Source organism: Argopecten irradians, chromosome 11 (genome assembly GCF_041381155.1).
Source record: "Argopecten irradians isolate NY chromosome 11, Ai_NY, whole genome shotgun sequence".
Taxonomy (NCBI): domain Eukaryota; kingdom Metazoa; phylum Mollusca; class Bivalvia; order Pectinida; family Pectinidae; genus Argopecten; species Argopecten irradians.
This window is the reverse complement of record NC_091144.1, coordinates 5,918,662-5,931,945: the sequence shown is the minus strand read 5'-3', so window position 1 is coordinate 5,931,945 and position 13,284 is coordinate 5,918,662. Positions and strand designations below refer to the sequence as shown.

At 36.6% G+C, this 13,284-nt stretch overlaps 1 protein-coding gene across 1 annotated transcript; it reads left to right on the top strand.

Annotated features, from left to right (window-relative positions):
* Nucleotides 1-384: 384 nt before the first annotated feature.
* Nucleotides 385-12,859, top strand: LOC138334368 (ubiquitin thioesterase ZRANB1-like). The gene is made up of 8 exons (XM_069283033.1): nt 385-497; nt 2,312-3,553; nt 6,239-6,310; nt 6,400-6,595; nt 9,383-9,501; nt 9,829-9,954; nt 10,190-10,419; nt 11,896-12,859. The coding sequence occupies exons 2-8, from the start codon at nt 2,341-2,343 to the stop codon at nt 12,127-12,129; spliced, it is 2,190 nt and encodes a 729-aa protein (XP_069139134.1). The 5' UTR covers nt 385-497; nt 2,312-2,340; the 3' UTR covers nt 12,130-12,859.
* Nucleotides 12,860-13,284: the final 425 nt, after the last annotated feature.

The window sequence follows — 13,284 nt, the reverse complement described above, 5'->3', positions numbered from 1 at the left end:
AAAAATGCAGCACCATTACTCTGTGAAAAATTCCCACTCCCAGGCCAGTGAACATCATTCTAGATCGACATCTCTGACTTCAGATCAATGAATGACTAATCGAAATTGTAAATATATATGAAGATATAGCGACCGTGACTAGTATAAATGTAATGACTCCGTGGCTGTGGAGGCCGACTCTTTTTTAATTATTTTTTTTTTATGTCTAACTGTAATAAATGAGTTTAATGGTTTTTAATCTATATATAATCTAAATATCTCAGTACAAAACAGCTGTTTAAATACACCAGATATCTTAATAAAATGATAATTTAAAAAAACAGCGGGTGTAATGTGAAAAACACAATACAAGGGGAGGCAACTCGTGGTTTACGGCAATTTCTTTCCGTATGTTATTTCGTCCTACTATGACGTCATTCATCAATATAAACATGGCAGCCCTCAATGTTTTGGTTTGTGAAAAATGGAGAAGTTGAAGAAATAGCGGAAGCATGGAGGTAAATCATTACATCGTCGACATCACAAGATACCTTACATTGTATTTTATGTTCTGTTTGATAATCTCACGACTATTTAAGACGCACAACGCACAATATAAGATGTATTTTGAGTGCGTGCTGCGAGTTTTGTCGATAAATGCTAGGCTAGTAGCCTACTGCTAGTTTATTTTAGACACATATATTTTCCGATTGGTGATGTGGTATATCCGTGGTTATTATTAATTACCATCAGTTAGCTATATAGTTTTTCGTTTAATAACCATATCATACAATTCAATGGAAAATGCAAATTGACCCGGATCATGGACAACTGGAAGGTCCTAAGTACAAGGAAACGAAACGTTTATAGAGTTTGTCAAGAACGAGGAAATAGAAAGTTAAATTATGTAAGTGTACAACATTGTGTGTGTCTGTTTTCACCAAATGGTATTCAGCACACATGATTTGGCCGATGTCCTTAATAATTGCAATGGTGATGAGCCTTTAATTTGTTCCACGATACAATGTGTACATATATAGCCAATACATGTAATTAAGTACATATAAAAAAGCTTACATATGCCTCTACCTAGCAGCTGGCAGAAGGGTGCATATATCAGAAAAATTGTGGATTTTGTAGTAAAGGTATGATATTTTGCTAGAACATATAGCATCACCACGTTAGCAAATATTGATAAGATTTTTTTTCAAGATGGCCCCTAAATCCAATATGGCTACTGGGAATATAATAATGATTGTGGTAATTGTAAACTGTCAGTTAAAGTTTAGGTAGCGATAGGAGAAAATGAAGTGTCCAGACTGCATGGGCTCGAACCCAGGACCTCCAAACACTAACAGGGTGCTCAAACATAGAGCATCATCACGTTAACAATTGTTGATAAGAGCCAAAGAGCCATTTGTTTTCAAGATGGCCGCCAAATCCAATATGGCTACTGGGAATATAATAATAATTATGATAATTGTTAACTGTCAGTTAAAGTAAAGGTAATTAGCTATATAGAAGAAAATGTAGCGTCCAGACTGCATCGGCTTGAACCTAGGACCTCCAAACACTAGCCAGCTGCTCTACCAATTGATCATCTTGAGCTACTGGTAGTTGATGATCTATCCAGTACAATTCTGCTACACTATATGGCTACACATTCCTATCTCAAAGTCTTCGCCTTTGAAGACAAGACCCTTATAGTATACCACTGTTATGGGTATTTTGTTGGGCATTTTAAAGTTACATTTTAAAAATTAAACACCATTTTGGTTAAGGTATACCTTTAATATGAAAATAGTAGCCAGATTGACCCTCAAATTTGGCATCACCCCTGGCCCTAGTTCCAGGCCCATGGGGGATCAACCCAACCATTTGTACAGTTTTGAATCCCCACCACATATGGTTGGTTGGTTCAAGGTTGGTTGATTATATTTGGGTATATTAGCTAGAGTGTGCATGTTTTGGTAGGCTGCAGTATATATGTTGTGTTGTAGTACCTCCATCTAATAGTGGGACTCTTAACATTTATATACATGTATGCTATATCTCACTGAAGCACATGCATGCCACCAGAGATACAAAAAAAGTACACCCACCCAGTCACATATATATAATTTTTTCCTGCAGGACAGCCTACCACATATTGTATGTAACTGCTATAAATGCAAATTGTGTGTTCTCAAATGCTTTGTCAGCCAGAGTACAATTTTAAGACCCCACCCCATATAAGGATGTTATATTACCAACCAAATGTTAAATTCCGACCAGTGTTATGTAAAATATTATTGATGCTTACTTATTTATATCATAATATTTTCTGTTTCAGCTTTGACTGGGCGGGGCTGATGGGTGATCATGATGACAGAGAAGGAAAAGTGGGCGTGTGAGTACTGCACATATGAGAACTACCCTGTCACCACACGATGCACACTTTGCCACGCCCACCGACCGCCAAGCTTCATCACAGATAGACACAATGAGGAACAGGATATTTACAAGATGGCCGCCACCATGGGCCAAAACAAGGAAGGAAACAGCAGTAAACTGTCATCAGGGTCCAGCAGTGCTAGCTATGACCCAGCCAATAAATGGGCATGTACATCTTGTACATTTCTTAACTGGCCCAAGACTACAAAATGTTCTCAGTGCTTGACACCCAGACCCCGTCCTAGTGGTAGTCTTAGTCCCACTGACCGATCTCCACCTATCACACCATCAGGAGCAAACGCAGCAGAGAGTCAGAGAGCTCGGAGAAAGACCACTCAGAACAAAGAGTTCCCTTCATCACCAAAGGCAGCTAAAGCCATCAACACTAATGATATTAATAATAAAACCCTAGCAACCTGTTACGCCAAGGTCAAATGGTCATGTAAAATATGCACATACGAAAATTGGCCCAAGTCGGCTCGATGTGTCATGTGTGGTTTGGCAAGGGGAAGAACTTCCCCTGAAATAACTTCCATGGCGACAGCTTTAGAAAGTAATGCTTCGAAGTCATCAGGGTCCACACTGATATCAGCACAGACATTGTCTCCTACCAGCAGCCTAGCAGCCGGTACATCTGGACGTGACCTTGGGGCTCGTTCACCTGACATAGGCACAGCATGTTCGTCTGCAGGCTTACATGTTCAGGAAGAAAAAAGAGAAACAGAACGAAAACTTAAACAAATTCGAAACTGTATGCAAGAAGATGATTGGTTGTGGCTAAGTGCATGTAATGGGGTTGTGAACGGTGATGCGCGACCCGTGGAGATATTTGTAAGTTCTGGAGGTGATCCTGCGCGACAACTTACCCAGGAGGAGGTAACTCTGCTCAATAGACCAAGTGCTTTTGAAGTAGGTTATACTTTAGTCCATCTTGCCATTCGTTTCCGTCGTGAAGACATGCTTGCAGCGTTGCTCACAAGCACTGAAGCACCTTCAAAAGCTGTAAAGCGTCTACCCTCTCATCTCAATGCTGATTTAGCCTCAGAAATTCGTCGTGAAATATTGGCCATGCTTCGACAGAGGAAAGGGGAGTTTCCATGCCAGTTCCTGACTGATTGTGTCACTTTTGCTATACCAACAGGTATTGTATACATATAGCATATATATATATTTATATTGATATAAATTTTGAATGGTTATCAGAAATCAATTTAGGTTTTTATAAGAAACTGTGTTTTAGGTACGCTATGGAGAGCCTAGGCCTGTGCACATCAAAACAATGAAACCACTCCGCGATGAAAATTAAAAGTTGTTTTGTTCATTTCACGTAATACTTGATGGTATGAAAAAATAAAACCCCAATATTCAAAACCACAGACATAGAATTTGTACATACTTATACACCATGGATGGAGTGTTTTAAGTGTTCAGTTGGGACTCTATAATATTTGTATTACTCCGAGAACACTGGTCTCCCGAAAATCACGAACAACGCCTTCTTCGCTGTCTTCCTCCGCGACAGACTTTCGGTGGTTTTTGGATTGTGTATGTTTATTTAAATTTTACGTAATTCATGCTAATGGTCGATTATTGTAATCAAATGTTAGGAAGGTAACTGCAAAAAAAGTTCTTATAACGCTTATAAAGTTTTTTGTGTTGGTTGTATTGACGAACTATATCTGAGATATTATTGCGCAGTAAAAGTTAATTGATATGTCACTGGGAGCTCTGTCTTTTGTTTATCGACAACTGCGGTATATTGAAAGGGAAAAAGTACCCAATCTATCAACATAAACTTACAAAATATAATGATAATATAGATCTATTTATGTACGAGCAACTTAAAGTGACAAATGAACTTATATTGCCGTGTAATGTACGGTAGCCTTATGAAGACTTGCTAAAGTCCAATGTATTGCAGGCAGTTTTCTTGATGATAGCGTTCTTATAATTTAAAAGAAATTTGACTGTTATAAGTAACCAAATAATGTACCCTTTACTTGACAAACGTATATGGCCATGTTTTATTATACCTTAAATGTCGGCAAAGCAAAACTCGCGATAAATATTCTGCACGATGAAGTTACTGTTAGGCTTACGTAGACTTGCTAAAGTCCAATACATGTACATTACATGAAGTTTTCTTGATGTTAACGGCTAGCGTTCTTGTGAATTTAAAAGAAATCCGAGTGATATACGTAATGAAATAATGTACCTTTTATTTGGCAAAAGTATCTGGCCATGATTTATTAGTCAAAAGTCGTCAAAGCAACCCATGTTAGTTTTCTAAAAAGGAAACCAAAACATATCCGGAAATGGTAATATTTCTAATGTTATATTTTTCCGAAAATATTCTTCAATGTTAAGTGGATATTAAGATATGAAAATGTTTACTTATGATTTTTTGTCTTTGAAGAGACATTGATGAAATTGATAATTTAACAATTAATAAAGAATTATAAAAAAATGATACTCAGATTCTGAACGGTTTCATTGGTGTTGAAATCGTTATTTCAAAAATAATTTAGAAATAAAATTTATTACAGTTAAATTTCAGGATAATAAGTTATTCAACTTTTTGTTCTTGAAAAACTTCAAATATCATAAAATAAATATGGTATATCGTAAATATTGTTTTATTAAACTCCGAAATTCAACACTGCACACTTAATTATGTATAAATTACTAAATTTTATATTTAAATGAGTCCTTCATTCACAGCATCTATGAGTGGCCTTGGCACTTAGATTATTAGAAACTGTGTTTTATTTAAAATATGGGGAACAATTGGTAGCATGTTAGAAATATAATGCACTGTACATGTTCTTATTTTAGTTTTGAAATGTTTTATCATATGATTAAATGTGCAGTAGCTGTATGATAAATATGAAGAAAGTTGCAATCAAAAGTCTTAAATTTTGATGAAAACATTATTTGTAAGTCACAAATTGGTAATTTTTAGACAAAATCAGACTCATTGAGAGGAAACTATCAATACACAGTAGTAAAACAGAGCTAGCTAGATTGATCCCTGGCTTGATATCTATGAGTTAAACATGCAATGTTATTTTTACATTTTTAATAAAAGGTTTTAATTTTAAAATCTATCTACAGTATAAAAGGATATTTAATTTTCTTCAATACTTTTCTTAACATCAAATTTCTAATTTTTGAGCATCGGATGCTTGTATTTATTCTGACATTAAAGTTTTGAATGTTATTCATGAATTCAAACATTTTCTTTTATCACATGATTTTTAAAGATGCTCCACCGCCGACAGAGCATAAATGATATTCATTATTTGAACAATAATTGGTGTTTAATCGTGTATATATATGTCTAATTAACAAAAAATAATATAAGAAAAATCTATTTTGCTTTTGGTGCATTCATAAGCAGTACTTTATTACATATATGATATAGTGCCATGGAATTTTTTCGGGATGCAATTTATTATTTTTCATATTTTCACCTTGAAGTAAAATTAGAAGCTCAAACTTTTCAATGGTGGTAAAAAGTAAGTAACTTTTGTAACTGAAAAAAATACTAAATCGTCTGCTCCTGTTTTTAGTAGAGAAAAAAATACCATTTGTCGGCGGTGCAGCATCTTTAAACATTTATTATTAATTATTACAGGATGCATCTGACCTTCTAATTTTAAATATATTGTAACCATGATGTCTTTAGAAATGATACATTTTGAGTTTTATTACCTTAAAAAATTATTTTGATTGATACAAAATTATTTTAAAGAATTATAAAAAGATAAAACAGAATTTGAAGCTTTGTAACTGTACATGCATTTGTCTGTTTGGTGTTACCTAGGTGTTCGAGACTTGCCAAACACAGTCCAGAGTCAACTGTTTGATGAAATCTTGGATGGAGATGTTCAAAAAGGTAAGAATTAAATTTGACTGCTAGCTTCCATTTCAATGATTTGGAAACTGACTAGGATTATCTTATGAGCGGGAATTTATTTGTTACAGAATTAGAAGATGAGTATGTCATGAACTGGAGTGTAGAGCTAACGGATAGACTTGGCAGCCGTCTGTACGCCTTGTGGAATAGAACTGCAGGCGACTGTCTTCTTGATTCCATCCTTCAGTCAACATGGGGCATCTTTGACTCTGACAACACTCTAAGGAAAGCCATGTCAGACAGTCTCAGTGACGCAGCCATGATGTAGGTGTTTATAAGGGGAGAATTATGAGTCACACAAAAAAACCTCAGGCACACAGCCATGATGTAGATGTTTATAAGGGGATATAACTAGGTCACACACAACACCTCAGTCACACAACCATTATGTAGATGTTTATAAGGGGATATAACTAGGTCACACACAACACCTCAGTCACACAACCATGATGTAGATGTTTATAAGGGGATATAACAAGGTCACACATAACACCTCAGACACACAGCCATGATGTGTGGGTGTTTATAAGGGGATATAACTAGGAGTCACCGTAAAAACACCTCAGTCAAACAGACATGATGAAGATGTTTATAAGGGGAGAATTATGAGTCACACAAAAAAACCTCAGGCACACAACCATGATGTAGATGTTTATAAGGGGATATAACTAGGTCACACACAACACCTCAGTCACACAACCATGATGTAGATGTTTATAAGGGGATATAACTAGGTCACACACAACACCTCAGTCACACAACCATGATGTAGATGTTTATAAGGGGATATAACTAGGTCACACACAACACCTCAGTCACACAACCATGATGTAGATGTTTATAAGGGGAGAATTATGAGTCACACAAAAAAACCTCAGGCACACAACCATGATGTAGATGTTTATAAGGGGATATAACTAGGTCACACACAACACCTCAGTCACACAGCCATGATGTAGATGTTTATAAGGGGAGAATTATGAGTCACACAAAAAAACCTCAGGCACACAACCATGATGTAGATGTTTATAAGGGGATATAACTAGGACACACATAACACCTCAGTCACACAGCCATGATGTAGATGTTTATAAGGGGAGAATTATGAGTCACACAAAAAAACCTCAGGCACACAACCATGATGTAGATGTTTATAAGGGGATATAACTAGGTCACACACAACACCTCAGTCACACAGCCATGATGTAGATGTTTATAAGGGGAGAATTATGAGTCACACAAAAAAACCTCAGGCACACAACCATGATGTAGATGTTTATCAGGGGATATAACTAGGTCACACACAACACCTCAGTCACACAGCCATGATGTAGATGTTTATAAGGGGATATAACTAGGAGTCACCGTAAAAACACCTCAGTCACACAGACATGATGAAGGTGTTTATAAGGGGAGATAACTAGGTCACACACAACACCTCAGTCACACAGCCATGATGTAGATGTTTATAAGGGGATATAACAAGGTCACACACAACACCTCAGTCACACAACCATGATGTAGATGTTTATAAGGGGATATAACTAGGTCACACACAACACCTCAGTCACACAACCATGATGTAGATGTTTATAAGGGGATATAACTAGGTCACACACAACACCTCAGTCACACAACCATGATGTAGATGTTTATAAGGGGATATAACTAGGTCACACACAACACCTCAGACACACAACACCTCAGTCACACAGCCATGATGAAGGTGTTTAAAAGGGGAGATAACTAGGTCACACACAACACCTCAGACACACAGCCATGATATAGATGTTTATAAGGGGATATAACAAGGTCACACACAACACCTCAGTCACACAACCATGATGTAGATGTTTATAAGGGGATATAACAAAGTCACACACAACACCTCAGTCACACAGCAATGATGTAGATGTTTATAAGGGGATATAACTAGGAGTCACCGTAAAAACACCTCAGTCACACAGACATGATGAAGGTGTTTATAAGGGGATATAACTAGGAGTCACCGTAAAAACACCTCAGTCACACAGACATGATGAAGGTGTTTATAAGGGGAGATAACTAGGTCACACACAACACCTCAGTCACACAGCCATGATGTAGATGTTTATAAGGGGATATAACTAGGTCACACACAACACCTCAGTCACACAGCCATGATGTAGATGTTTATAAGGGGATATAACTAGGAGTCACCGTAAAAACACCTCAGTCACACAGACATGATGAAGGTGTTTATAAGGGGAGATAACTAGGTCACACACAACACCTCAGTCACACAGCCATGATGTAGATGTTTATAAGGGGATATAACTAGGTCACACACAACACCTCAGACACACAACACCTCAGTCACACAGCCATGATGAAGGTGTTTAAAAGGGGAGATAACTAGGTCACACACAACACCTCAGACACACAGCCATGATGTAGATGTTTATAAGGGGATATAACTAGGAGTCACCGTAAAAACACCTCAGTCACACAGACATGATGAAGGTGTTTATAAGGGGAGATAACTAGGTCACACACAATAAAATTGACCTAGTTATCTCCCCTTATAAACACCTTCATCATGTCTGGGTGACTGAGGTGTTTTTACGGTGACTCTTAGTTATCTCCCCTTATAAACATCTACATCATGTCTGTGTGACTGAGGTGTTGTGTGTGACACACAACACCTCAGTCACACAGACATGATGTAGATGTTTATAAGGGGAGATAACTAGGTCACACACAACACCTCAGACACAACCATGATGTAGATGTTTATAAGGGGAGATAACTAGAAGTCACCGTAAAAACGCCTCAGCCACACAGACATGATGAAGGTCTTTAAAAGGGGAGATAACTAGGTCACACACAACACCTCAGACACACAGACATGATGTAGATGTTTATAAGGTGAGATAAATAAGGATCATTTATAGATAGCACACCTGTGACATTGCCATGATATATTTTTGCAAAGAATGTGACGTAACATAAATATGGTGTTGGCCGTCTTCATTTATATGTTATTGAAAATATAAATTATTACTTTTGCAGGTTTTACCCTCGTTGGAAGGAGTACGAAGCCATGCATGCAGAAATGCTTCACTTCACATTGGACGAAGCTCAGTGGCAGAACGACTGGGCAGATATCCTCAGTATAGCGTGTACTCCAGGTACTGTTCTGCATATGTGATTTATTTACATGTTATCAAATATATAAGGCAACTCTCGGTGTAGATGATAATATCATATTTGGTGTATATACACCCCCAGTGTATCAGTATTAATGCTAAATATATCAGAATGTTATAACCCTACCTACAGGTAATGTTCTGGTGGCTCTGACACCACTTGTACAACTACAGCCGTTTTTCCAGAAAAGTATTTTCCTTGCAATTGCCTCCCTAAAGGATTCAGTCGAATCTTTGTAATAATTAAGTCCAACTCATGCTCTTTTAATCCATGTTACATTTAATGAATCTATGGATTGTTTTATACAGGTGCTTCTTTAGAGCAGATCCACATTTTTGCCATAGCTCATATACTCAGGAGACCAGTAATTGTGTATGGCGTGAAATATGTAAAAAGTTTTCGTGGGGAGACTATTGGACTAGCGCGCTTCCAAGGTAGGTTTTGTTTTATAACCTTTCGGTCTAATTTTCTCTGAACAATGTTCATAATAAAGTTGATGTTCTTTCTAGTGTTATCATTTCTACATGTAATACATGTACAGTAATATTTCTTTATATTTACTCAACTAACAAATATACTGATAGCTTATTTGAGTTTGTTGTATAACTGAATTGCTCTGTTCACCTTTGAGGTACAGATTTAATGTAACATATATGTTTTTTTCCCTAGGTGTGTACCTTCCATTGCTGTGGGAGAGAGGATTCTGCTGGAAGTCTCCCGTCACTCTGTCCTACACACGCGGTCACTTCTCAGCCCTTGTTACCATGGAAATGAACACGAGTGATGTTATCGGTGCTGGAGCTGTCGTTGAAACCTCTGAGGAGGAACAGATGGCTTATCTCCCTTTGGTTGATGTTGAGGGGAAACTACTTCCTGTTCATTTCCTACGGACATCAGAGGTAGAGTAGGGATTTTGTTGCAGTAGAAAGTAGTCGTTACCACATGTACAGCGATCATTGTTGGAATTATCTGTAACTATCACTGTAATTATTGTCGGAACCAAGCTTTAAACATATTCACCATGCAGTGAACTGAAAGTAACCATAGTCATATCGAAGTCATCAAAGTGTGATGCCCTGTTGAAGGAACAATATTTAACAATACAATTGCCCTGATACAAAATGGAGGGAGACTCTGTTATCTATGTCTGTCCTCTCCTGCTCTATCGTGTGGCGTCACGTTCAGCCCAACCTTGGTATAAGGAATTAGTAGTTTCCATAACAACATTGTTTAAAGGGACAATTCACTCAGGCTAATTTTTACATAAACAAGAAGCAAAATACAGCATAAATGTTTTGTTCTACATTTCTTATGAAACATATAACATAAAATATTGACAAATTCCATGTCATTGTTTAGTATTTTAATTACTATCGTTGAAATATCAAATCGTTGATCAATACGATTAAGCAGGTGCAATATGGACGCTGTACCCATACCCGAGCCAAAGTCACGCACGTTAAACAAATAAACTACATAACCACTGAGAAGGTGATAAAATGGTTTTTAGGCAGGACAATTCACCTAATAAGGTAAACACACTACTGTCAGAGCGATTTGAGCCGTTCTAGACAAAAGTAGCATTACTCTACGAGCAAGGGACAGGTTCGGCATACAAGTAGTTCGATCACAATGTGTAATGGCGGACAGCGAGCGAGTTTGAACATCTACACATATGTCACAACCATGGGCTTTTCAGGCATGTCACAGTAAGACTGATCTAATTTCCATTAGAACTGGTTTTCCGGTATATGTACAGATTTTAATGTTCTCTAAGACTGAATTGTCCCTTTAACCACTTTAGGAACTGTGTAATTCCATGTTGACCTTTGTCATAGCTTCCAATGTAGAAACTTTGTGATATCATTATTATAATAGTAACTATTGTAAGAATGAAAAATTGGCCATAGAAGCCGTTGTAGAAACTTTAGTGATATCATTATAGTAAGTTTTGTAAGTGTAACCAAAGTAACATTTGTAGGAACAATGATTACCCATTGTAAGTTTAGGTGTAGGGAGTTTGTACAGGTAATTTGTATGTTTGATTGACACGCTAGTTTCTTGTACAGGTAATTTGTATGTTTGATTGACTCGCTAGTGTCTTGTACAGGTAATTTGTATGTTTGATTGACTCGCTAGTTTCTTGTACAGGTAATTTGTATGTTTGATTGACTCGCTAGTTTCTTGTACAGGTAATTTGTATGTTTGATTGACTCGCTAGTTTCTTGTACAGGTAATTTGCATGTTTGATTGACTCGCTAGTTTCTTGTACAGGTAATTTGTATGTTTGATTGACTCGCTAGTTTCTATAATTTGTCTTAGTGACATTAAATGTCGATGGATTTTAAATTTGACTTGTTTTCATATTGTTACAGGTTGGCAGAGAAGAACTGTTGTTAAGAGAGTGGCTTGATGTCTCCGTTACAAAAGGAGGCAGTCTAGTGGCCCTACAGAAAATAGGAAAGCGTCCACTACTGGTCAAGAGGATGTTGGAGGATTGGGTTGACCATTACCGCCAACTCTCACACTCAAATGTACCCTCAGGGAACCCAGCTAGTTTAGTGGCTGCTCAGAATTTCTCTAGTGATGGGGAAAGTGATCAGGAATAGAATTTTATTAAATATCACCACTTGTTAGATTTGATTCTGCATTTCTTTCATTTCCCATTTAACCATGTTGATTGTTATTGTAAGGAGGTGCAGTAGCCAGGGTTTGACATTCTGAAGTTATATGTAGTGTCCCAGTTACACAAATTATTTCTCTGTTGTTTGTCAAGTCTACTGTAAGCAAAATATCAAAATGTATCATTTACTATCAGTTTTTCACTTGAACCCAATGAATTGTATTATCTTTCCTGCATGGCCCATAGACAAGTGATTGAATACCTTTTTGAGTGTCAGGGTAGTTTTCTATACTGTGGCTGGATAGGGGATTTCCTGCTAGAATTGGTACTGTCAGGTTTATCTAACTATGACGTGATGTTGTACTTGCCTAATACAGAGTTATCTGCTCTTGCTGTTAGGGTAGGTAAGGATTGTAATAGCACATGTTTGTGAACATTACTTCATGTTCTTCTGAAAGGAAACAAAACATAATTCTGGCATTTAAACTAATAAAATAGCAATTAAAATTGACCCTGAATAGCGCATAAGTCTGGAAGGACAGAGTATGATAATGAATATGTACCAATATTCTCTTCTGAAAGGAAACAAAACATAATTCTGGCATTTAAACTAATAAAATAGCAATTAAAATTGACCCTGAATAGCGCATAAGTCTGGAAGGACAGAGTATGATAATGAATATGTACCAAATATTCTAACGATACAAAAAATAAATTGATAACACTGGAATTAATGTGATTTATATGTTTATTCAAGGTGATCTCTGAACTTTAGTGTTCATATATAACCATATGGAATGTTTATATAACAGTACAAATATTTACTAATATCAATAATTTACATATCCTGAAATTGATGTTATAAAGTTAGTATATAGAGATTTTTAAGTACACTGTGCCATGATAACAAACCACTGCCTGGTAGAGATTAGGTGGACACTCGGCTTATACATTAACTCAATATAAACTCGCTAAACTTATACATTAACTCAATATAGACTCGCTAAACTTATACATTATCTCACTATATATGCTCGCTAAATTTATACATAAACTCACTATATAGACTCGCTAAATTTATACATTAGCATACTATATAGACTCACTAAAACTATATCATTTTGATACAATTAAATATCAT

Coding starts and splice junctions, on each gene's coding strand:
- LOC138334368 (XM_069283033.1), top strand. CDS start 2,341: ATGATGACAGAGAAGGAAAAGTGGGCGTGTGAGTACTGCACATATGAG. Junction 6,311..6,399: donor GGATGGAGATGTTCAAAAAG/GTAAGAATTAAA, acceptor TATTTGTTACAG/AATTAGAAGATGAGTATGTC. Junction 9,955..10,189: donor TGGACTAGCGCGCTTCCAAG/GTAGGTTTTGTT, acceptor TTTTTTCCCTAG/GTGTGTACCTTCCATTGCTG.